Source organism: Mastigoproctus giganteus, chromosome 9 (genome assembly GCF_048544385.1).
Source record: "Mastigoproctus giganteus isolate SK-2022 chromosome 9, ASM4854438v1, whole genome shotgun sequence".
In the NCBI taxonomy this organism is placed as follows: Eukaryota; Metazoa; Arthropoda; class Arachnida; order Uropygi; family Thelyphonidae; genus Mastigoproctus; species Mastigoproctus giganteus.
In genome coordinates, this window is record NC_143583.1 from 96,150,618 (window position 1) to 96,177,575 (window position 26,958).

Below are 26,958 nucleotides of genomic sequence, written 5' to 3' on the forward strand. Positions count from 1 at the left end.
GGAATGAGAAAGACCTGAGGATAATTGTGCAGTCAGATATAAGTCCTCTGAGCAGTGCAGACATGCTGGCAGGGCAGCCCATGGATTTTTGCCAGTAGGGATAAGGAGGTGATTATCCAATTGTATAATGCAATAGTTAGGCCACATCTTGAGTACTGCACACAGGTTTGGAAACCTCATTTGCAGAAGGATATGAATCTATTGGAGCAGGTGCAGAGAAGAGCAACAATATTAATGAGGGAGAAAAAGGGTGTTCTTACCAAGAAAGAATTCAATTCTGCAAAATGCCATTTGGAGACTAGGTACCTGCAAGGAGATCTGACTGAGGTATTTAAGGCTGTGAATGGATTGAGTAAGCTCAGTGCCAAATGCAAATGGAATCCTTCCTCTTGTTCAGACTATTCACATGGAGGGGGGAGGCATAAATACAAACATAAATACATATGATGTGTAGAAATTTGTCTTCAGCCAGACTGCTAGAGCAAACTTCCATCTGGTGTTGTGGAAGTGGGTAGCATGAAAAACTATTACAGGGAATGGACAGGTGCAATGGGAAGTTTTTATTTTATTATTATTATTGTTTTTAATTTGGCTGATGCTGTATAAGCTTCCTTCTTTCATCAATTGCCACTATTAATACTAACTCTCAAATTACTCTCCTGAAGCGGTAACGTACCTTTGCCAACAGTAGCACAATTGCTGTAATATTTCTGGAACTGTTCTCTGTTCAGAAACTCTTGCTGCATGAGACATGAATGGTATGTATACAGAGTCATTGTCGTGCAGCAACTTTCAATCTCTCACTACTCTCATTATTCTTGTATTCTGGCTAATTGTAATGGTGTGCTTGTGTGGCTGGTTTGTCTCTTCTTCCTGAGGGTATATGGTAATTTATATAATTTCTGTAAGTTTACTCTGTAACAATTCAACAACCTTGGCCAAATCTGAATTCCTGCATACAGGACTGGAAGCCTCATTTTAGAAAGAATGTGGATCTGTTGAAATGGATGCAGAGAGGAGCAACAAGATTGGTGAGGATAGCAAAAGGGTGTTTTTACCAAGAAAGTCTTCAGTTTTGCAAATGTCAGCATCTGGAGCCTAAGCAACTGTGAGGAGATCTAATTGAGGTGTTTAAGGCTCAATGCCGATGGAATCTTTCATCTTGCTCAGATTACACAAATTCAAACTGAGGAAGGATGGTTGCATGTTGGAACAAATTACCATCTGGTTGTAGAGGTGGGTAATTTGAATAAATTCAAGGAATATAAACTGTTAGAGGGGACAGACAGGTGAAATGGCAAGTGTTTTTTTTTTGCTGATATTGTATAAGCTTTCTATAACAATGCCACAGAAAAGGCTAGGCTGGCAAAGACAGATTATGAGAAACCTGCTGGCAAAGAGTGCAGATAAGGAATTCTTCATATAAATGCAAAGAGAAGGACAAACTAGATCGGACCCTTACGTAATGAGCGTGGGACAGCATTAGATACCCAGCAGAAGTTGAAGATGGACTGAACAGTTACTTTGCATCGATATTTCAGGAGCAAGACCCTTTGTGTCAACAAGAAATTATGGGAGTGAAGTTAAAAAAATGTAAAACAATGTTGAAATTTCACGTTTATTTAATGAAAAAACTTGAGCTTACAGGCCAGTAAGGCTCCTGGGGTTGATGGCATATACCCTATAATCTTAAGGGAGGTGGCAAGTGAGTGCATTGAACCACTGAGGTTCAATGCACTCACTTGCCACTGAGGATAATTATGATAATTATCCTCACTTGCCATTGAGAATAATTATGAGAGCATCGCTGGACTCGGGAGTAATTCCATTGGATTGGAAAAGTGCCAAGTTATCTCCAATGCATAAGGACAGTTCTAAGAGTAAAGTGGGAAATTACTGGCCAGTTAGTCTAACTTCAGTAGTAGAGAAAATCATAGAGACAATGACCAAGGGTAGAATTCAGGATCATTTAGATAGAAATGGAATTCTGGATGGAACTCCCTTCCCCTCCCGCAAAAATCTTGCAGATTCCCCTCAATTCTTGAGTTAATCTATGAGGCAGACACACATTCTGACCTAACTTGCAGCATTTTTTTCTCCATGGTCTTATCCAACATACGGCCAGGTTGTGTTCGTTTAATATCATTAGTCCCCAAACAAATAATAATACTCTAATATACGTAAGTTAGTTATAATCCAGTTTAATACAAATATATACTAACAAAATCAGTAGCTTTCGAGACGTATATTATAAACTATGGACCCCAGTACTCCAGGCCCATTCGTTACTAATAATACTCTCTTTACCCCCTTAAAAATCTGACAGTCTGTTGATAACAGCATCAATTGTTGCTGCCAGAAAACGCTGGCTCTGGTGGACTAATATTTATAACAAAAAATATTACCCATTTTCCTGGCAAGGGAGTCTCCAAATAAAACTAGATCACCTTCAACCAGAGCAGTATGTACTTGACTATTCTCAATGCTTTTTTTGGGATGGTATGCAACGGTACTGCGTACCGGCACCTTTATTAACAGTGACGTGTGACATTTGGATGCTGTACACTTCAAAATTTGTAATATTCCGTAAATTTTTTTTTCACATATTTACCTACTTTACAAATAAGCTTAAAGTTATTTATCTAAATTTGCATTTTTCACTGTCTACTGTTAAAATATTTTCTATATAAAACTTTATAACCATTTTTAGAATTCTAAATTACACAGTCAGACCTCTGTTTAACGAACTCCTTTTATAGCGATTTTTTTTTTTTTTAAATTCCCATTGGAAATTACATTTAAAAGTTTCAGCTGAGTAAAGAAAGTTTTCATATAATGAACGGCTTAGGAGAGACAACTGGGTACACCGTTCGCACTTCTGGTCTTCAGGCAATTTAGGAAATTCGTGCTGCTGCTACGCAAGAATTGAGAGAGCTAAAGGGATTACCATTCTACTACTTAGTAGTACCTGGTAAAACCTGTCGGATAAGTTTTTACCAATTTTTACATAGTCTGCAAAGTTCAACATCAAGCCTTCTATCAATTGTTGATGTCATTTACAAAAATCAGAAAAGAGTGGTCCAAGAACTGATCCTTGGGGGGCTTCACTCCTGATGTTAAATAAATCTGAAGAATATCCATTAATCACAACCCTCTGCCTTCTGCCCTGCAACCACCTAACAATCCATCTTAGAATTTTTCCAGTAATCCCACATTCCCAGCTTATACAGTAACCTCTCATGAGGAATTGAGTCAAATGCCTTGCTAAAAATCCAAATAAACTATGTTGAAATTGTTCCCTGCATCCAGCTAATAATTAATTGTGCCAAGCTTGTTTCCTACCTTTCACATCCTGCTTATTTGAAATGTTGCTACACTCAGAGCATCTTGTCAACATTTTGAATACCCCTTGACCTGCTTACTGGTCAACAGTGAGCAGATCAAGGTGTATTCCCAATGGGCTGTGGTTCAGCTTCTACTACAGTGGTGTCCAATCTTTTCCCATACAGGGGCCATATTCAAAGTTAGAATTCTTTCGGGGGTTGCACCGAGTGATTCGAGAAAAATTAGTGTGTTACACTTTCCATATCTTGTTACATGTAAATGAAGTTTCTGTTTTCATGTTACCTTTTTTTTATTTTTAGGCTATATATAAAAAAATGCAAATTCCCAATACTTTGCGTAACAAATCTATGTCACTAATTTATTTTTTAGATTTTATCAAAATTATAAAAATATGACTGTTTTTTGAAAAAAAAAAAACAAAAAAAAAAAAACACATCTTACTTTTGCCTTTAAATGCTCACTTTAGAAAGTTTACAACCTGAAAGGATCACTGCTTAAGATGAATATAAGGTGAATAAATAAAAATGATACACCTGAAATTGAAAATATTCAAAAATTTTATTAAGTATAATACAAGATTACATTTACTAAACAAAACATTTAATGAGAAAATTTTTTTGATAATTAGCAAAATTTAAAATGCTGTTTTAATTTAACTTTCTGCGCAGGTCGTAGTTTGGACATCGTTGTGAATCAACTGTAAACACCCCATTCGAGAATTAGGCGGGAGTGATTTTCTTTAACCCGGACAAATAATCATCTGTTGTTTCGTGGAAGTGCGTTATCCACATTTTCCGTAAACTTTCCCTATCTCTGTTTACATGGTCACAGTAGCTGGATATCCGAATGACACCAACATTTTGGAGTTTCAAAAAAATAAAATAAATTCAAATTTAAGAATTAGTGACAATATCAATGACGAGAGAAGGAAAATGAGGACAACGAAGTTAAACCTTCTAAACATGAAATGTTGGCATTTGGTGTGAGAATGAAGTTGGAAAACTGTCAACTAGGCTTCAGTTAAATGAAAGAGATACAATTCATCCATTTCGGGAATACCTAATCGAAAAGATGGTTTCGGAAAAATTGAAGGGCATTTGATGAACGCTCTGAGTACGGTACCAATTTCATTAAGTGAATGTGAACGAGGATTTTCACAAATGAATCTGATCCTCAGCCCAACCAGACCTTCGTTGATGACAAAAACAATTTCTTAACTACTATTTCTTAATTAAAATTGTAGGCCCACCACTTCGACCCAGCAAATATGTCGACAATTTGTGGCTGCTTCGGAAACATCATTCAGCAACAGACACAAACAGTAAGAAGTCGGCATAGTGTGTTGGATGAGAACTCAATAAAAATTTGGAATATGCTATAAAAACTTTATTATGAAATTATTTTTATTTTTTTTATACTTGAATAAATTTATGCTTAAACTGTGTTAATATACTTAATTTGTTGTTCTTATTCCAAAAACATTACTACTAAGTAACAATACCAGGAAATAATTTTTTAGAGTATTGTACTTTTCATGTCCTTTTAATTTTTCCTGATAGCAAAGAATAAGTACGGGCACCTATTTTTTTTTACAAAAAAAGCACCGACTATTCTTATCTGGGACCTGAATTGTAAGGGGGGTGCATCACTTGACTGGTCACAAGATACTCGAGTCCCTGACCAGCTCCTAGTTACATTTGTTTCTAGGGCAAGTGCTCGTTTCTTCAGTAACTCAAATTCTTCCTGGAATGCACCAAGTTTGAATTTGAGATCAGTATACTCCTTACATCAGGTGTAAAGAAAAGAATCGTCAATTGAAAAGTTTTTAATTTTGTATACACTTAGACTATTTATTATTATTAGCCATATAGTGCAAGGAAGCCTGAGGCTTATGCTGCACCAGCCAAAAAAAAAATTCCCAAGTTACCTGAGAGAGAATCAGAAGTAGAAAGGAATCACCAAGAAAGAGATAATGAAGAATTATAAGTATATGAATTATGAAGAATTATGTTACCTAACAATTTTCCCCTCAAAATTTGGAGTTTCTCTCATTTCTTTCAGGGCACTATCCACATGTATTTTGTTTGACTAAGTAGTAGCTTTTCCATTTGAAAACTCAGTGACAGTTGCTTGAGTAAATTAAAAAATCTAAAAGAAAATGGATTCTTATTGCAAAGACAAGCCTTTTGATGTTGCAACATCATCCCCTTTTCCATTGCCTATTTCCTCTAAATGCATTACCACTGCTGAGAAGTTGTTAAAAAGTGCAGTCTGTACTCTTATTCTATTAAACACCTACCTTACTGAATGCAGATACTTGAATTTAAGGATATTTGTTTGTGGCATAGCTGTTAATAACAGCCATGAATATAGTTGAATTTAAGGATATTTGTTTGTAGCATGGCTGTTAATAACAGCCATAATGAATATCCTTAAATTCAAGTACAGTCAGTCCTCATATAGCACGATAGTTGTGTTCCTAGAAACCCTCGTGCAATGCAAAATCGTGCAATATAAACAGGCCCTATGGGAAAAATAGGGTTAGGCACTGACCACCCAAGATTGAAACACATTGGTAACCAAAACATTACCAAACACAATAAATAATCTTAATAAAATACTTACATATTTTATAACGATTAAAATACGTAATAAAAAAATAATATAAATTTTTACAATATTTTTTATTATTATTATATTATATTTTATTATAATATAATAAAAAATACGTATTTTTTACAAATAAAATACGTATTTTATTACAACTATTACGTAATAAAATGTTGCTAATGCTTTTGCTTCTATCGTAAGAAAACTTGTTTTTTGTTTGATTTTCTATCCAAAGAGATGACAGCCGTTCAATCTCTTCCAATTCTTTGTGTCTTAATCTAATGGATTTTAATTACACTTTGAGTTGTTCCTGCTATGAAAGTTGTTTTTATTTTCTCTGCATTCTTTGTAATTCTCGGCGTTGCCTCATTTAGGTCTGTAACACGTGCAATATCACATGGTCTTTCATTTTGCTCAAAGCGTTTCACAATTTCATATTTTTTCTCTAAATATGCCTTGCCGGGGAAACCCCGGTGGGCCGGAGTGATTCTGGCCATAAACCATAGTATGAGGCCACTATAAATTTTCCTGGGTAAGAATTTTTGACCCAGTCCGCCTCTGTTTATCGATATTGCTTTTCTTTTTCTCTCTGAATCTGCAGTGTCTTCACCAGGACATTTCCTTTTCACACCTTTTAAGTATTTTACTCATTTTTAGGGAATAAAGCACAATTACAAAACGAGGAGGCACGCTTGATATACATAAACAAAGCTGCGCACGTGTAGCAACTGAATAAACAACACCATAAAGGCAGAGATACACTATTAACACCTCATATTTTATTAAAGCACATTTCTGGTGGTTACTACCATAAAACAATAAAAACAATTTCCAGTTGTGTTTCTGCTAGTGAAACCCGGTAGTAAACTCTATCTAATTGCATTTGCGATTATACCGATAGCTGGAATTGTGTTGGTTTTTACATTATTATGGTGAAATGTGTTTCCCCTTCACTGATATAAAAAAACAAATACATTTGCAGAGTCTTCTCTTCATTCCTATCGTGTTGCATTCGGTTGGGGTGATTCTGCCATTTCTTGTAAACACAAAGATGAATCGTGCATAAGCGAATTCGGTTCGTATTATATAAGATATCATTCCCCTATTTTATAAATCGTGTATGATCGAATTCGTGTAGTGTAAACACAAATTCGATCTAACACGTGTTAGATCATATAACACGTGTAAACACGTGTTATATGAGGACTGACTGTATCTACATTCAGTAAGGTTGGTGTCTAACAGAATAAGAGTACTGACTGCACTTTTTAACAACTTCTCTGTAGTGGTAATGCATTTAGAGGAAATAGGCAACTGAAAAGGAGATGATGTTGCAACATCAAAAGGCTTGTCTTTGCAATAAGAATCCATTTTCTTTTAGATTTTTTTTTACTTTACTCAAGCAACTGTCACTGAGTTTTCAAATGGAAAAGCTACTACTTACTTTTTCCAATTCTTTCAGTCTTTTTTGTGAATCCTGGTAAAACATATATAATTTTCTTTTACCATTGCTTCAATTTCAGCAACAAAGGGAACATTTTTCATCATCATCATTCTAAGAGCCAAGCCCTGTCACCATAGAGATCTTTTTTCTCCACTCAACCTGAATTTGGGCTTTTTGTTATGCTTCCCTGTAGTTCATTCTTGAGAGTCCGAGCACGTCATCAAGTGATGCGATTCTTAGTCATTAGCATTAGTAGAGGCATATGATGCAAGAAAGCAAGCTTATTCAGCATCAGCCAAAAAAAAAAAAAAAAAAAAACACACCACTCCCATTTCACCCCTCCGTTCGCTCGAAATACCTGTCCAGTTGAGCCTTAAATTTGTTTAGGCTATCAACTTCAACAACAACTGATGGAAGTCGGTTCCACCAAGCAACCACCCGCTGGCCAAAGGCAAATTTCCGCACATCTATCCGACATCCGTCCTTCCTCAATTTGAATTTATGCCCTCTGAGCTGATTATTCTGAGCAAGATGAAGAATCCCATTGGCACTGAGCATGCTCAAACCATTCAAAGCCTTATACACCTCTATCAGATCACCTCACTGGTGCCTAGTCTCCAGACTCTGTAATTTGCAAAACTTAAGCCTTTCTTCGTAAGAGCAACCCTTTGTTCCATTCACTAATCTTGTTGCCCTTCTCTGTACTCTTTCCAGCAGCTCTACATCCTTGAAATGAGGCCTCCAGACCTGTATACAGTACTCAAGATGTGGCCTAACCATTGCCTTATACAAGGGAATAATCACCTCCTTATCCCTGCTAGAAAAATTCCTGTATATCATTGACAAGACACCATGAGCTACTCTTGCAGCTCGTCTGCACTGCTCAGAGAACTTCATATCTGCCTGCACAATTACCCCCAGGTCCTTTTCATTCTCCACCACTGTCAGTGTAGTACCGCAGAGTTGATACGTTGCTCTGGGGTTACTGTTTCCCATATGTAGTACTTTACATTTGTCAAAGTTAAACTTCATTTGCCACCTCTCAGCCCATCTGTTCAACCTTTCCAGATCCTGTTGCAGCAGCATAGCGTCAGTGGTGTCCTTAACAACCCTGCCAACCTTTGTATCATCTGCAAACTTGGACATTAAACTTGATATCCCATCATCAATATCATTCATAAACACCGAAAACAACAACGGACCCAACACTGAACCCTGAGGAACTCCACTAATAACATTAGTCCACGTTAAGCAGTGTCCATTGATTACCACTCTGTCTTCTGCCACTCAACCATCCCCTTATCCATAGCAGCAATTTGCCTCCAATGCCACACTGCTCCAATTTGTGCAGCAGTCTTCCATGTGCAACAGTATCAAAAGCCTTTCTAAGATCCAAATATATAATATCAAAGTTATTCCCTGCATCCAGTTCTTTTGTGACTGCATCATAGTATCCAATCAAATTGGTCAGGCAAGACTTTCCCTTAACAAAACCATGCTGCGTCTGAGCTATAACTGAATTCTTGTCTAGATGATCCTGCAGTGCTTCTTTAACCAGTGCCTGCATTAATTTTCCTGGAACAGAAGTTAAACTAACAGGTCTATAATTACTTGTGTCAGCCTTTGATCCTCCTTTGTGAATTGGGGTTACATTTGCACATCTCCAGTCTATGGGTACCTCCCCTGAGTCCAAAGAAGCTCTCATAATTATGGCTAGGGGTTTGCTTACTTCCTTTGCTGCCTCCTTTAATATAATTGGATAGATCCCATCCACCCCAGGTGCCTTTTTTATGTTTATCCTCAACAATCTCTCCTCCACTTTCCTCTCAGTTATTACAAAATCATCCAGCTCACTGCCAATGTTTACTTTACCTACATCATTCTCCTTCCTGAATAACTCCTCATGCGTGAATGTAGATGCAAAATACTCGTTTAGATTGTTAGCCACCTGAGCAGGATCCTCAACTGTTGAACCATCAATATCCAGTGGACCAATCTGATTCATCCCTTTCCTCCTTGAGTTTAAATAGGTAAAGAACTCTTTTCTGTTTTTCTTTGCATCCTTTGCCAAGGATTTTTCGTAGTCTGCCTTTGCCTGCCTAATCTCCTTTGTGACTTGGTTACAGACCAACTTATATCTATCATAGGCTTCCATGTCACCCATTAATTTGTATCTATATAATATCGGTGTTTAAATACACCATAGATAACTCTTAATAAACTACAAAGTAGTTGTTGTAGGCATCATTTGCTCTTTCTCATATTGTGCTCTGCCTTCACGACGAGTTGCCATGATATTGCACTACTTCGAATAAGTAACTCTTCACTAATAGAGAAGGCTATTGTTACTTATTCTCAGTTGAGTACCACCACCCAGACAGCACTGTTTCACGGCTATTGGCCGATCATCAGTGGGTGGGCAGGTACCCTGGTAATGCAGACATGACGACCCAGTTGTGAAGTTAATCACACAATATGAGAGATGCCAAGAGGTGTAGATGTCAATATTTAAAATAAATAAATGCACAAGGCATAATACTTTAAGAGTTTGGTATCTATATAATATCGGTGTTTAAATACACCATAGATAACTCTTAATAAACTACAAAGTAGTTGTTGTAGGCATCATTTGCTCTTTCTCATATTGTGCTCTGCCTTCACGACGAGTTGCCATGATATTGCACTACGTCATGTCTGCATTACCAGGGTACCTGCCCACCCACTGATGATCGGCCAATAGCCGTGAAACAGTGCTGTCTGGGTGGTGGTACTCAACTGAGAATAAGTAACAATAGCCTTCTCTATTAGTGAAGAGTTACTTATTCGAAGTAGTGCAATATCATGGCAACTCGTCGTGAAGGCAGAGCACAATATGAGAAAGAGCAAATGATGCCTACAACAACTACTTTGTAGTTTATGAAGAGTTATCTATGGTGTATTTAAACACCGATATTATATAGATACCAAACTCTTAAAGTATTATGCCTTGTGCATTTATTTATTTTAAATATTAATTTGTATGTATCCCATGCATTTTTCTTCTCTGCCACATGTCTCATTAGTTCATCTGACAACCATTTAGGCCTAAACCTTGAACAATATTTCTTAGTTGATATGTAAAGCCTGGTAGCCTCCAAGATTAGTTCCTTGAATGCTTCCCATTGTGAGTTTGCTGTTGGTAACATCATCTGTTGGTCCCACTGTATAGAATTTAAATACTGTCTCAGACCATCATAGTCGCCTTTACGAAAACAAAAACCCTTCCCTTTACCTCTGATGGTAGTTACCTCCTTGAGTAAATCCCACTTCAACACACTGTGATCACTGCCACCTAGTGGTTCATTTATCTGCAGATTCTTAATGCATGAAGAATCACTACTGATAATCAGATCAAGAGTATTGCTCCCTCTTGTTGACTCACAAACATGCTGATGTAGAAAACAATCATCCAATAAATCCACAAAAGCCTTGCTAGTGTGCGAGTGACCAACTCACAAATTCCAGTCAATATCTGGGAAATTAAAATCCCCCATTATAAGACTCTCTGATTTACTGGCCCACTCTATTTCCCTGTACAATATCTTATTATACTCATCAGAGTCATTAGGCCTATAGCACACTCCTACTCTCAATTTTGATTTCCCTATGCTTATGTCACACCAAACTGACTCGACACTGCCCTGTCCATCGATGTCGACTGGCTTCACTTCCTTGGACTTTATGTGTTTCTTAACTAATAGCATAACCCCTCCTCCCCTCCGTCCTGTCTATCCTTTCTATACACATTGTATTCCCCAAATTCCAGTTCCGCATTCCTTATATCTGTGTGACACCACGTCTCTGATATCCCAACAATATCTGCCTTTGATGTTTTGAGCAATACCTCAAATTCATCAAATTTATTTACCAAACTCCTAGCATTGGTGTACACGCAGGTATACATGCACCTATTTCTATTCTTGGCTACCCTAACACAACCCATGTGTTTACTTGTACCGCAATGGCTCCCAGCAGTCTCTGAAATATCATGCATCTTGTTTTTCAGGCGTCTGCTCATTTCAATAGAAGCAGTGCAAGAATCACTTCCACCTCTGCCAGTGGCTACTGTTAATCTATTAGTCCTTGTATCCCCCCCAACTAGCAGTTTTCCGACCCACCTAACTCTGCCTCGACAGCATCAGCAAAAATTCTTGCACCCTTTCTATTTAAGTGTATCCCATCCCTGTAGAAGCAATCTCTCCTGTTAACAAGTACAGTCCAGGCTGAAAAAAATTCTACCCCTTAAGCCTTGCACAATCCCTCCAGATCCGAATTGATTGACAAGGCTCTCATCATATACTCCCTCCTATCGTGTCTGGGCAGAATTGCAGACACTTTCAAATTCAACCCTAATTCACGGCTTTTTTTCAACAGTGACCTGTACTTGCTAAGTAATTCCGCCGGTCTCCTACTCTTAATACGCCGGTCATCCTCTACTTCATTAATACGCCAGACGCCGGTCATCCTCTACTTCTTTTTCCTTCAAGGTCCTTCTAGTATATTTACTATTCCAATCATTGTCTCCAGAGATGTCCAAGGAACTGCATCTTCCTCTTTATTATGGTTGGCTTGATTGTTCTTTGTTCCTCAGCTACTCTGAGGACTTCTTCATTCACCTTTTTATGTCTCTCCAGTTGATTTTCATCAATGTTCTCCAGCAAAACATCTCAAATGCTTCAATTCTCCTCCAGTCTGTTGCTGTTATTAACCATGTTTCACATCCAAACAGCAGTATACTCCATATATAGGTGCTCACAGATCTCTTCCTCTTTTCTTTGTTTATATTGCTTGCAATAAATGATTTCTTCTTCCTAAGTGCTTCTTTCGCTATAGCAATTCTCCTTTTTATTTCTAAATGGCTTTTGTCATCCACTTGTATGTTGCTTCCAAGATATACACAAATGAGCTCACTTGTTCAATTTCCTTGTTATCTATTTCTATCTTGTCTGGTTTTTTTTATATTTTCTTTCTTTCTATTGAATACACCATGAATAGTCAAACTAATAGAGCAAGCTTATCTGCGAAAAGATCTAAACCTCCCAAGCACTTCATAATTCATTTCACAAATATACGTGGTCCCAATTCTAATCTTAACGATGTCCATTTCCACTTGCAGTCTGCAAAACCACATGTACTTTTTCTGACAGAATCTCAGTTATCGGTTGATTCAACTACTGCTCATCTCAGATGTCCAAATTATTAGCTGTACGATTCTTTCGCCTCAAAGGTGGTAGTTGTGCATATGTCCGTTCTGATATTCCCTGTCAGAGACTTGGCAATTTGGAATCTACTCTCTTTGATCTTCTCTGGCTTAAAATCTCTCTACCTCATTGTGTCAAATTCATCTGTTGTCTCTACCGTTCTCCCAACTCCACTAATCACTTGGAGCTTTTTGACTTCCTCTCTTTGCAACTAGACTTTCTCCAGTCCAACTTTCCTAATAGTGAGGTAATTTTCCTTGGTGATTTTAATGTTCACAACTCCAGCTGGCTTCCATTTTCTAGTCACACCGACCCAGCTGGTTGAGATGCTGAGGCTTTTGCAATTACTAATGACATTGCACAGATTGTTCATTTACCTACAAGAATACCGGACAATCCTAATCATACAGCCAACACGCTTGATCTTTTTCTCACAAACAACCCTTCTAAGTACATTGTTGAAGTGAAAGGTCCTGTGGGCACTTCAGATCACAACTTGGTGATTATCTCTTCTCCAATGGAGCCTTTATCTCATGGCTATTCCCAACCTCGTGTTGTTTGGCATTACAAGAATGCAAAATGGGATGACCTGCGAGATTTCTTTTCTTCTTTTCCTTGGTCGGATTACTGTTTCAAAACTTCTGATGTCAACGTTTGCTCAGATCGTGTCAGTGAAATTATTCTTGCAGGAATGGAATCCTTTATCCCACACTTCACTTTAAAATCTCATCCTTTATCTAAACCTTGGTTTTCCAATAAATGTGCTAAGGCTGTTCAAGAGAAGAATGCTGCATATTGTAATTGGCTTGTTTCTAATTCTTCAGTTTTTTTCTGCCTACACCAAAGCTCGTAACAATTGTAAAGCAGTTATTAATCAGTACAAACTAGAGCTTGAACCGGCTAAGAGTAGAAAACTTGCTACTTGTCCTAATGGTAGCTGAGCATTCTGGTCCCTTGCCAAAGCTATTGGCCGCAACTTTTGCCCATCTCTGCTCCCACCTCTGTCCAAACCAGATGGTTCTGTTGTCACTTCAGTCAAGGATAAAGCTGACCTGCTAGCATCCCATTTTTCTTCCAACTCATATATTAATGATCTTGGTAAAACTCCTCCCACCATTCCCAACACGCTCCATTCAATGCCTCCTGTGGTCTTCCGTCAAAAGGATGTCAGAAGAATTTTGACAAATCTTGATGCTAAGAAAGCTTGAGGTCCCGATGGTATTTCTCCCCTTGTTCTCAAAACCTGTGCTCTTGAACTTACTCCTATTCTTTGCCTCCCTTTTTCACTTTCTTATTCCAAAGGTGTTTTTCCTTCTGCTTGGAAATTTGCCCATATCCAGCCAATTCCTAAAAAGGGTGACAAATCCCTCCCATCCAATTATCGTCCCATTGCAATTACTCTTTCTAAAGTAATGAAGAAATCAATTAACCACCAACTCTTAAACTACCTAGAAACCTTTCGTCTGATCAACGATCGCCAGTATGGATTCCGTCAGTGTCAATCCACTGGTGATGTTCTGGCTTATGTTACCCATTTATGGACTATTTCAATGGAAAGGTTCTGTGAAACACAAGTAGTTGATCTTGACATCTCAAAGGCTTTCGATCGTGTTTGGCATAAAGGTTTTCTAAACAAGCTTCCATCTTATGGTTTGCCAACTGTTTTTAGTAATTGGTTATCCAGTTTTCTCTCTGATCGCTCACTGAGGGTGATGGTAGATGGCTCTCTGTCTTCTAACTTCTCCACTAATGCCTGTGTCCCCCAAGGTTCAGTACTTTCCCCCACTCTTTTCCTCTTGTATATTAATGACCTTCTTCCATTGACTGGAAATCCTATCCATAGTTTTGCCGATGATAGCACATTGTATTCCACTTTCCATTTTGAGAAACCTTGCCCTGTTCAATCAGCTTCAACTTCTCGAAAATCTGCTACCAATTCCTTAAATGCCGATCTTCAGGTAATTCTCCAGTGGGGCAAAAACAACTTAGTTGATTTCAACCCTTCTAAAACTCAGTCTTGTCTTATATCTCACAAAAAGGATTCTTCTGCTCCTATGCTTATCTTTAGTGACACTCCGATTTCTAGGCAAAATGATATATCTTTTGGGGATTACCCTGACTTCTAATATCTCTTGGCACAAGCACATTACAAATATTGCTTCCTCTGCATCTAAAAAACTTGGTTTTCTCTTTTTCTCTCGACATTACTTTTCTTCCAAACAGCTGCTCACTCTGTATAAATCGCAAATCCGCCCTGCCATGGAATATTGTTCCCACATCTGGAGTGGTGCCCCCAAAACCTCTCTCAGGCTTCTTGATTCCATTCAGAAGAGGGCAGTTAGGTTAATTAATGATTCATCTCTCACAGAGTCTCTCCATTCGCTGTCTCATAGACATACTGTTTCTGCTGCATGCCTCTTCTACAGATACTTCCATGGGCACTGTTCTTCTGAATTTGCTTCTATAATTCTCGCTCTCTCTTTCAAAACAGTCCAAACACGTGCCGCCACCAGCCAAAATCCATTTACTGTCCAACTGCAAACTCACAGAACCAACTTTTCATCTTCCTCGTTTATTCATTCAACCGCCGTTTTCTCGAACAACCTTCCTTCATACGTATTTCCTGAAAATTACAGTCTACAGAAGTTCAAGTCCAATGTCAACAAATATCTTCTTTCATCTTCTCAACCTCCAACCCAAGCACGGTACTAAGTACTATTGGTTCTAATACCTCTCGTGTTTGTGGTTTACATAAAAAAAAAAAAAAAAAAAAAACCAGCAACCATTATTTTTGTCATTTTTGTGTTAATTTTTAACCTGTATTCTAAGAAATACTTCTTCTATTACTTCTATTGTGTTTTTCAACTCTTCATTTTTCACTAGTGCTATCATTTTTCACTATCATCTGCAAAACATATGAATTGCACCTGTACTCCTATGTTTATTCCTTTGCTTTTACACTTCACTTTCTCTAGAGCGTCCTCCACGTACAAGTTAAATAGTAATGGTGATAATGTATACCCCTGCCTAACTCCTTTTCTTATCTTGGCTATTACTTCATTATTTTGAAATTCAATTTTTGTCGTTTGATTTTCATATAATTTTTTGATAGCTCATCGATCTCTCCAATCAAACTGGGCCTTCTTCGTGACTCTGAAAAGCTTCTCCCGGAGAACACTGTCAAAAGCTTTTTCTATATCAATAAAAGCTATGTGTGTGTTATTTATTATTATTATTCTATCTACAATTGTGCATAGTGCTAAGATGGCTTCTCGTGTTCCTCTTCTATTTCGGAAACCAAACTGATCTTCGCTTAAAAACTGTTTGTTTTCAGTTTAATTCTGTTTTATTATGTTCAAAAGCATTTTGGATGCATGGCTAAGAAGACTGATGGTTTGGTAGTTTTTACACTTTGTCGCATTTCCTCTTTTTGGCAATGTCACTGTCCGGCTTTGAAAAAAAAGTCATCCACATCTATTCCTTCTTCATAGACTGCTTTTATGATATTGAACATTTCTTTCCTTGTTTTGTCTCCTGCTTTTTTAGCAATTCAGTTGGGATTTTATCTGTCCCTACTGCTTTTCCATTGGAATCTCATTTAGAGCTCTTCTATAATCTAATTCTAGTAGGTCTGGCCCTAAGCAATCCTCTTTTACTTCATGTTTGGCCTCCAAAGCTTCCTCACTTATTTGGTTCCCATCATAGAGGTCTTCCAGTTACTCTTTCCATCTTATTCCTATGTCTATTTCAAATCAGTAGTTTTCCATCTTTATTTCTTATTGCTGTGCTTTTGGTTTTAAGGTCTCGAGTATATGTGGCAATCATCTTGTATGCTATGTCAATTTTTCCATTGTTTAAATTATCTTCAACTTCCTTGCATATTTCATCCATCCACTTTTCCTCTGCCCTTCTGCATTCCTCAGTCACTTTAATTCTTAGTCTTCTGTACTGTTCCTGTCCTTCAGCTGTATTCTTCTTTCTGGCTTTGTTTCTTTCTACAATCAGGTTGGGAATTTCACTTGTTATTCATGGCTTTCTTGTTTGTAGTCTCATGTATCCAATTACTTTGTTTGCTGTATCTTCCAGTCTCTCTTTCACTACCTTCCATTTGATCTGGGTTTTTTTTTTTTTTGTTTCAAGTATTGCATTTGTTTCTACCTTAAACTCTTCTCCCACTATGTGTTCCTGTAATAGTCTCATATTCCACCTTTTATTCTTTGTTCTTTGTATTTTCTTATGCCTAACATTTTGCAATAACTAGTGAGTGATCACTTCCATATCTGCTCCTGGATGACTGAAACAAGCTTTTAGTTGGTTTCTGTATCTCTTCTTCACTAGAACATAATCAGTCTGGTATTGTTGTAGGTCTTCTGGGGCCATCCAAGCGTAGCATCTTCTTTTTGATACGTCAAAAAGTGTGTTATCAACAATTAATCCTTATTATTTACAAAACTATAATATTCTTTCTCCCCTTTTATTTTTTCTTCCAAGTCCAAATGGTCCTGCTTCTTCACATGCCCCTCCTTTTCCTACCATTGTATTGAAATCACCTATTATGATTAGATTTTCTTTACCTTTTACTATCCTTATTAGTTCAAACACTGTTTCTATTTCACCATCATCACAGTTGCTTGTTGGCATATAAACTTGTATTATATTTAAATCCACTGGGTTTGCTGCCACTGTTGCCATCAGTACTCTATCACTAAGATGATAGGTGTTTGTTACTTTTCCCCCAATTCTTTCATTAGCAGAAGTCCAACACCGTTTATTTCCCTCTGTCCACTACTGAATATAAATCTGTAGTCACTGCTCCATATGTCACCATTTCCCTTCCACCGAACTTCACTGACTCCCATTATTCCAATGTCCTTTTTCTTTAAATTCCTCCAATTTTCCTATATTCCAAGTTCCAATTCTTATGGAAGTTCTCTTTCTCGTGTATCTTCTTGGTATTATTAATGTTGGCCACCATTTTGAGTCCGGAGATTCTTAGCACCCATTCCATCTAAGGGACACCGGTTACTCGGGGCCCTGGTAATCTTTCTCTCCATGGTAGTTTTTCTTGGGAAAGTTAGTGCAGTGGTTTCCCATTGCTTTCTGCACCACAGTTTTACAACGGTTTCTGTCACTATGACTGCGCTTGTAAATATGGTGGTCACTACAAACAGATCTATCCAATCAACACTGGTGTCACCTATTAGCAAGACTGCTGCCCCTTGCTTACATTCGCCATATCTGGCTACCCTCACTTAGTTTAGCCTGCAGTATGGTGCAAAGAGCTATAAGTGAAAGCTGAGTGCCTTGGAAGGACTAGTTTCCTGAATTGCCTTTAATGAAGGCATAACCATCCAGTTTAAAAGGTACTACCTCTCCAACACACCACATATACCCTGGAACATCTTTAATAGAATTTAAAACAGCCAGATTCAACTTATGTGCAATACTGTGTGCTTATATAAGATCTGGCATATCTAATTTTGTCACTAGCCCACTGTTTTTTCCCAGTATGTTACCTGTCCCATCTGTTACAATGCCTACCAACCAATTGCTAGCCTTTCATGGAAAGAAAACTTGTCCATTTCACTTTGTAACATATCAAAGTACCCTGCAGCTGTTGAGTTTTGGAGAGGAATTATGGAAACAAATGCCTCTTTCAGTTTCCAATTTTTATCTATATATCTCATACAAAGGACAAGTTCCTCCTCATTTAAAACACCAGTAGAGGTATCTAGAAGTAGAACCACTCTACTGCAGTATAGATATTAAATAATAATATCTATACTGCAGATCTTCCAACAACTGCTTCTAGGAAATTCATGTACGCAGATGACATAGCCCTGACTGCCCAGTCTACTGACTTCAATGCAGCCGAAATTGTACTTACAAAGGATCTTCATAACCTGAATAAATATTTTCACACATGGCGACTTAAACCTAATTTAAATAAAACCGAAGTTAGCTGTTTTCATCTGGATAATCATAGGGCTAACTATATGCCACAAGTGGAATATAAAGGTCAACGACTGAAACACAACCCTTTCCCAAAATATCTGGGAATTATAATGGACCGAACACTGACGTATAAACAACACCTTTGTAATATTGCAGCAAAGATAAAAACTAGGAATAACATCTTGCATAAACTCAGTGGAACAGGCTGGGGAGCAAACACAACGGTGCTACGAACATCAGCCCTTGCCCTAGTCTACTCAGTTGCAGAATATTGTTGCCCCGTATGGCTTAATAGTGCACACTCTGTAAAAGTTGATATCCAACTGAATGACACAATGAGGACAATATCAGGCACCATTAAATCGACACTTTTAAAATGGCTACCAGTGTTATCTACCATCTATCCCCCTCATATAAGAAGAGAAATAGCCTTGCTGAAAGAATGGCAGAAATGTCAAAGAAATCCTCACTTGCCCATACATCAGGATTGCAACCCCCAGAAGCCGGAGAGATTGAAGTCTAGGAACCCCTCATGGAAGCTAGGCGAGAAACTTATCAAGTCACATTTTAATGCTGACCAGACCTGGCGCGAAGACTGGACTACTTCAAATCCCGACCACCTGGGCTTAGTTAGTGATCCATGCAGAGCTGTTCCAGGTTTCAACTTACCAAGAAAGGAATGGACATCGCTGAACAGAATCCGAACAAATCACGGAAGATGCAAGTTTTGGCTGCATAAGTGGGGAAAAACTGAAAACCCATTCTGCGACTGTGACAACGTGCCCCAGACCATCCAGCATGTCATCTCGGAGTGCCCAAAGAGGAGATTTGAAGGCTCCATCCAAGATCTACATAGTGTTACTGATGATGCTATTAAGTGGCTGAATAAACTGGACATTACATTTTAATTCATCAAATGTTACTTATAATTTTTTTCTGTAAATTGTTTTTAGGCTTATTGTAATTTATTTATTTATTTTTTGACATTGTTACAAATGTATCCTCATTTTTTGCCATACGAAATAATAATAATAAAAAACCACTCTACTATGGCGGTTCCCAACCAGTGGTTCACGAACCCCCTGGGGGTTTGCAATAAAAATTCTGTAATGGCGTCTGCTTAGATTTACATAAGTATATTATTGTAAACTACAAAATATAACTAATGATAAACAATAAAGTAAAATAAAATTAAATAAAAAGTAAAAATTGCCAAAGAATGAAACCACATTTTCCAAAATTCCTTATAATTAGTTTACTATCTTACAGTATATCATGTTAAATAAATGTTTTCCATACTAAATTTTTTTTCATTCTCAAGGTTCATAGTTATGTATAGGTACTTATTTTTTTTTTTTATAACCTATAGTACAGTCAGTCCTCGTATAGCATGATAGTTGTGTTCCTAGAAACCCTCGTGCAATGCAAAATCGTGTAATATAAACAACAGGCCCTATGGGACCACCCAAGATTGAACACACATTTGTAACCAAAACATTACCAAACACAATAAATCACAAGTTTTCACCACACATCTCACCCTTTAGAAATGTATAATGCAACCATGTAAGAATAATTATCAACGAATTTTTTATTCAATATATATTACTTATTATATATAAGAATGTTATGTAGCAAGAATAATTATAATTAGCATTAGCATTAGCATTAGTAGAGGCATTTGATGCAAGAAAGCAAGCTTATGCAGCATCAGCCAAAAGAAAAAAAAAAAAAAAAGTAACATAAATAAATAAAAATAACCACTTCCACTTCACCCCTCTGTTCGTTCGAAATACCTGTCCAGCTGAGCCTTAAACTTATTTAGACTATCAACTTCCACGACAAGGGATGGAAGTCTGTTCCACCCACCAACCACCCGCTGGCTAAAGGCAAATTTCCGCACATCTATCCTACATCTGTCTTTCCTCAATTTGAATTTATGCCCTCTCAGGTGATTTTTCTGAGCTAGAGGAAGAATCCCATCAGCATTGAGCATGCTCAAACCATTCAAGGCTTTGTACACCTCTATCAGATCACCCCGCTGGTGCCTAGTTTCCAGACACTGTAATTTTTTCTTATTTATTCTTTTTTCTTATTTTTCTTATTATCTATTTATTTTTAATTTTAAATTTTAATTTCTTATTTTTTCTTATTTCTTATTTATTATTCTTATTTATTCTTACTACATATTGCAACAACTGCATAAGTGAACTTTACAAATAGTTACTTGACAAGAATATTATTGTTAACCATATTTAGTAGTCATGTGGAATCTAACCACTGTCAAACTGAAACATTTACTCACAAAATTCTGACACTTGTTTCATAGCACTCCACTTGAGGAATGCTTGCTAAAGTAATTGAGAATCTCTCAAAATGGTGGATATGAATAGCTGTTGTTGTTTATTGTTGTTTTGGTTTTTAGGAGCATTAGCAACTAAGGCCATATTGCTGATGGGATTCTTCCTGTTGCTCAGAATAATCATCTGAGAGGGCATAAATTCAAATTGAGAAAATACAGATGTAGGATAGACGTGAGGAAATTTGCCTTTAGCCAGCGGGTGGTTGGTTGGTGGAATAGACTTCCATCCCTTGTCGTGGAAGTTGATAGCCTAAATAAGTTTAAGGCTCAGCTGGACAGGTATTTCGAACGAACAGAGGAGTGAAGGGAAGTGGTTATTTTTTATTTATTTATTTTTTTTTTTTTTTTTTGGCTGATGCTGCATAAGCTTGCTTTCTTGCATCAAATGCCTCTACTAATGCTAATGCTCCAGGATATGCGGTGGTCATTCCCTGACCTTTCTGCATCTTCTGTATTTGGTGGTGACGGGCTCGAACCCCGGTCTAATCAAGAAGCATGTGATACGCACTACTGCTCCTTCCCACCTGGCTACGGAGGCGCAGATATGAATAGTAAAGGTGCTAGAGCAGAATTTTTTTTTTTTTTTAGAAAATTTAAAAGACCTCTGGATAAAAGACAAATTCTGGAATGGACTAAAACCAAACTAAAGTTATTAAATGGAGTGTGATTATAATCATAATAAAGAAACATTTGGGGGGGGAGAGTGAGAGAGAGCCTCAAGCATTCAACCCAATTATCCAATCTAAAACATGAGAGAATTTATATTATACTTTGTATATGTTCTTGATTTAGTTTTTAATTTCCAAATTAATGAAGTTAGAATTGGGGGCTCTTAATTTTATTAAGTTCAATTCGAAAACAAGAAAAATTATGTACAGTAGTCAGCTCACATGATCTTTTGTAAACTTTAAAGCATATTTACTTTTATTTAAAAGCTGTAAATAATTGTGGATCCACCATGCCTTAGTGAATTTTCTAAAAGTGAATTCAGAAAAAGGCCACGTTCAAAGGGCACCATACAGGGTGTTACACAAAATTCTGACACATTTGTATCGTCAATTAAAACCAAACTATTTGGCAAACTCTGTTTAAAATTATCAGTAGTCTAAAGTACTTCCTGGAAAATTTGCAAGAGAACAGCATTAAGTCACCACAGCATCTTATATACTCATGAATCCCACATGCTCCAGTAAGTAGACAAAAGGACAGAAGTCACACCTCACAAACAGAAGGCTAAAGCTGTGCTTTTTTCATTAAAAAAAAAAAAAAAAAAAAGAGTATAACTGATGCACAGATACTTTGGGTTTTATTTTATTTTAGAAACTCACTGGGCACTTTCACTTCATTTATCCCAGCAGTCTGAAAGGGCAGGCTGTGTATAGGAATAAAAACAACCTGTGATCAGTATCCTAAAAATGAGAAAGCCCTCCAAATTGCAAGTTGGCATAATCCACAAAAGTCAACAAAAAAAACAGGTTACAAACCTGAAATACATCATCAATGCTTTGATTTCATTAAACTATTCTCATACGAGATTACAATGTTTTACAAAAATAAGCAAAGAAGACTAATTTACCACACAGGAAGAAATGCAGTATTACACAATTGATTTTAAGATGATGCTCATTTTCATTTGGATGGGACTGCAAACAAGCAAAGCACATGGTTTTGGACAGCTGAACTTCCCTGCAGCTTCGTGAGAAAAGTGACCTTGCAGGTTGTCCTGTTATGTCATGGTTTAATTGCACCACTCCATCTTTAATGAAACTATTAGCTCACAGTGGTACCTGCATAAGCTTCAGAAACTGACTTTCTACTGTTGTTGTTGTTTTTACTGTGCAACGGCAACTAAAGGCCATTATGCACCAAACAATGACAGGAGACTTTCTATTGCAGCTCAGCTTTCCACAGACATCCAATGGTTTAAGCAAAATGGCACCATGCCATATACAACCAATATGGGTAGAAGTAACCCGAGAGAAAAGTACCAACTGTGTGGTACTACACTTAAGGTTACAAAATGAAATGAAAAATACCTGGGAGTAATTGTGCAGTCAGATATGAAGTTTTCTGAGCAATGCAGACAGGGCATTGCTCATGGGGTTTTGTCAATGATATATAGGAATTTTGCTAGCATGGAAAAGGAGGTGATTGTCCCTCTGTATAAGGCAATGGTCAGGCCACGCCTTGAGTACTGCGTACAGGTCTGGAGGCCTCATTTTAGGAAGGATGTCGATTTGCTTGAGCGTGTACAGAGAAAGGCAACAAGACTGGTGAGGGGAATGAAGGGATCCTCTTGCCAAGAGAGGCTTAAGTTCTGCAAATTGCAGTGGCTGGAGACTAAGCACCTGCGCGGTGATCTGATTGAGGTGTACAAGGCCTTGAATGGGTTAGGCACGCTGAATTCTGATGGGATCCTTCCACTTGTTCAGATTACGAACCTAAGGGGGCATAAATTCAAATTAAGAAAAATTGCGGAAATTTGCCTTTAGCCAGCGGGTGGTTAGTTGCTGGAACAAACTTCCATCTGTCGTTGTGGAAGTTGATAGGTTGAATAAATTTAAGGAGGAACTGGACAGGTATTTGGAGGGAATGGTGTGACTTTTTTTTTTTTTTGGCTGATGCTGCATAAGCTCATACACTTGCTTTCTTGCATCACATGCCACTACTACTAATTTCATGTTGGATTTTTTGGACAGTCTTTGGTCCATGCATACTGTCATACTATTATCCCGATCATGACAACTGTGGATATTTTTGACTATAGTTGTCGTGATCCCCAGACATGAATCCATGCGACTTTTGCTTGTGGGGGTTTCTTAATAGAGAAGTTGTTGCTCAGGAAATCTGCTCAACTCTCGGAGGAATGAGCCATGACTGTTTAACTGTGTCACAATAATTGACAAAAAGACAAATGTTGTCACATCATTACAAATCTTGATGTATGCCTGCAGGAACTTGTTCATCCAATGGTGAAAAAAAATTTCATTTATTTTTAATGAAAACGCCAAACACAAAAGATATAGAAACTTATAGTACAGTACTTAGTACTGTGCATGGGTTAAAGGTTAGGTAAACGGAAGCTACTTGTTCAAGATAATTAGATTTGAATTTCTATTGATTATAATTTTGGGAATTACATGTAAACTATTTTATAATTGTTTCCCGAGACTTTTACATTGTAAATCTGCTGCACAAAAACGACTTCGTAGTTAATAAGTTATTAACTGCTTCGAAAGACTACACATTTCAAATGCATTACATTACCAAATGTTATCACGAATATTGCACGCTGCAGTCTCTCACATTCAAACGAAACTAAAATAATAACATCAATAATTCTAAGAATTTATTTATGAATCCAAGAATTTTATTATCTGAAAACCCTGAACCACCAAACTGACTTTTAAAAATTTAGTAAAACAAGATGATATTTACACGAACAAGATGCACTTTCAGTACCATAAGTAATTCTATTATCAATTTATTATAATTACCGGTATACTGCATGGAAACAGCGCAAATCTGTTCAAGAGGCAATAATCAAACTTTCAATGCGAAAGACCCAGAGGACATTTCATAGTGAGGCATAAGGAGTGGCCTAATTCCACGACAAAAATTCAAATTCACACATACTTTACATATTCGCTTATTTCGGTTACATGAAAAAAGGTTGATACAAACCCCAGTGTGAAAAGTAGAACTTTTCAAGTACACCCAGTAAAACACACACTCTTGGATCGCAGTTCTTGAGGTTACAAGCAGATTTTGCAAATTTAAAAGATCAAACTTTGTAACAGAATTTTATTTCATATATATAAAACGTCTCATACTTGGTCATTACCTTTTCAAAACTCACGACTTCTCGATATTTTGGATTGCGTGTTGGCAACTTCAAAAAATAAATTACATCTGTAATAAGTTCTCTGAATATCTTACTGCAACACTAAAATCCACAACATTTATCCCAATATCCGCCAAATTCTACAATGACAAAAATAATTTCCCTGTTAAATATATCTACAGCTTCAACTAAGAATAATAGTTTCCTGGTTATTTATTAAATAAAAGGCACAATCATTTTACATTACTTTTATATGCACACACCACACATGTTTGCCATGTTTTTGAAACCTGATAATGATTAATATATACTGTACGCTGCACGCTTACCCGAAATTAATAAAATTACTGAAATAAATCAGGGTGAAATTATTACATTCAAGTTGCATTTTACTGAACAGAAAATTTATGATAAATGTTTGTCAGTTATGAAGATTCAGCACAACTTCATATCTTCCAATGTTTTACTGAACTGCCATTTCGCAAACTATCTACGATGGCTGCTTGAAAAGTAAATTAACAGAGGCTTTAGTGAAAAGCCATTGAATCATAGAACAATTAAACGATACATAAGTACATTAATTTTATACATAGTCGCCCATCACCTTCAGACACCTCTTATAAAATTTAGAGACATTCACATTAACTAAGATTTTAATGCACCATTTTACTTCCTCGTGGAGGAGAGGAAGATCTGAACCCAATTCCCATAAATGACGGGAGGAATTTTTATGGCCCTTTTACACAAAATGGTGAGTTAGTCGCTCTCAGCGAAAGTAGCATGATTGTTTCTCCAGGAAACCCGAGTTTCCTGGAGAAACAATCATGAAAACAGTACATCGAACGAAGAACACACGCAATTCGCAGACATAAAATTATATGGCCAAAGTTGCTGACCCTAAAACCCTACAATCAGCACCATTTTACTGATTGTCATCACCGAATCGGTTATCTGTCAGATTTATTACGGCCCCAACAGATTAAAGTCAGAACTGTGTTGTCAATGGGCAAGCACCTCCCATTAGCAATACCACAACCACTGTGGTGTGCAAACAGCAATGCGGGAAAAGCATCAAGCTTATTTGAACTGATTGGACCCAAACCAACTTATTTTTGAGACAGAACTTTTGGACCATATGTCACATACTGACGATTTTCTGTAGAAGAGAACAGAATATTTATTTTAGTTTCTTTGGTATGCAGAAATAAATCAATTCCTTACATTTCTATTATGTGGCCTATAATAATTACATTAATGAAGCAGAAAGCCACCCAGCACTGTGAGACACTGTCGGTTCCCACTTGTAACCGTCACGTACACTTCAAACAATTACTTTTTATAGAGGCGGACAAAAAAATGCATCACTTGAAAGTTTTGCAAATAATGTGTTTTGCGCTGCATTGTGGGTTGCAGAAATGTTCGCAATGAATTTGTTCGATGGAATATATATCTGTATGAATGAAATCCAATGAAAAGACTAGAGTTGATATACCTAATATCAGGAGGAGCATTTTTAAGGGAAGGGATATTGCATTCGTAAAGGTGCCTGCAGAGGTCTCAGACAGTTTTTAAATTCTGAACGGTGGGATCAACTGATAATGTTACCAACGTTGAATTCTAAATGGGAAGCCTTCAGGGACTTACTTTTGGAGGATACCAGGATTTTCATTCCAAATAAGAAATACTGTACTGTTAAAGTACATGTCAGATGAACTAATGAGGCTCGTGCCAGAGAAGAAACATGTATGGGATACATATAAAATATCAGGTGACACAGAAGCCTATGGCAGATATGAACCATTCTGTAATCAAATCACAAAGGAGGTTAGGAAGGCGAATGCAGATTATGAGAAATCTTTGGCAAAGGATGCAAAGAAACACAGCAAAGAGTTCTCTATTGATATAAACTCTAGAAGGAAAGAAATTAATCAGATTGGACCACTTAACATACATGGGTTGACTATTGATGATCATGCTCAGGTAGATGATAAACTGAATGAGTATTATGCATCTACCTTCACACATGAGGAGTTATTCAATGAGGGAAGTGCCAGACGTTTATCAAACTCTAAATGGGAGCTAAGTGATTTGGTAATAACTGAGAGCAAAGTGTAGGAGAAATTGTTGAAGTTAAACATAAGGCAGGCACCTGGGGGTG

General features: G+C 37.2%; 1 protein-coding gene across 4 annotated transcripts in view; it reads right to left on the minus strand.

The window, feature by feature from the left end:
- The window catches only part of strat (RAB interacting factor STRAT), a 49,976-nt gene extending 23,875 nt beyond the window's left edge, over nt 1–26,101 (minus strand). Inside the window, exon 1 of one of the 4 annotated variants that reach the window (XM_090381491.1) lies at nt 26,022–26,101. Coding sequence is in view for 1 of the 4 variants with exons in the window: in XM_090381489.1 (XP_090237615.1) it covers nt 24,454–24,466 (13 nt within the window). In the remaining 3 variants the exon portion in view is untranslated. Of the gene's footprint in view, nt 1–24,453; nt 24,559–24,800; nt 24,918–26,021 lie in introns of those variants that run through there. The other 3 variants (XM_090381492.1, XM_090381490.1, XM_090381489.1) reach the window with 3 other exon arrangements.
- Nucleotides 26,102–26,958: the final 857 nt, after the last annotated feature.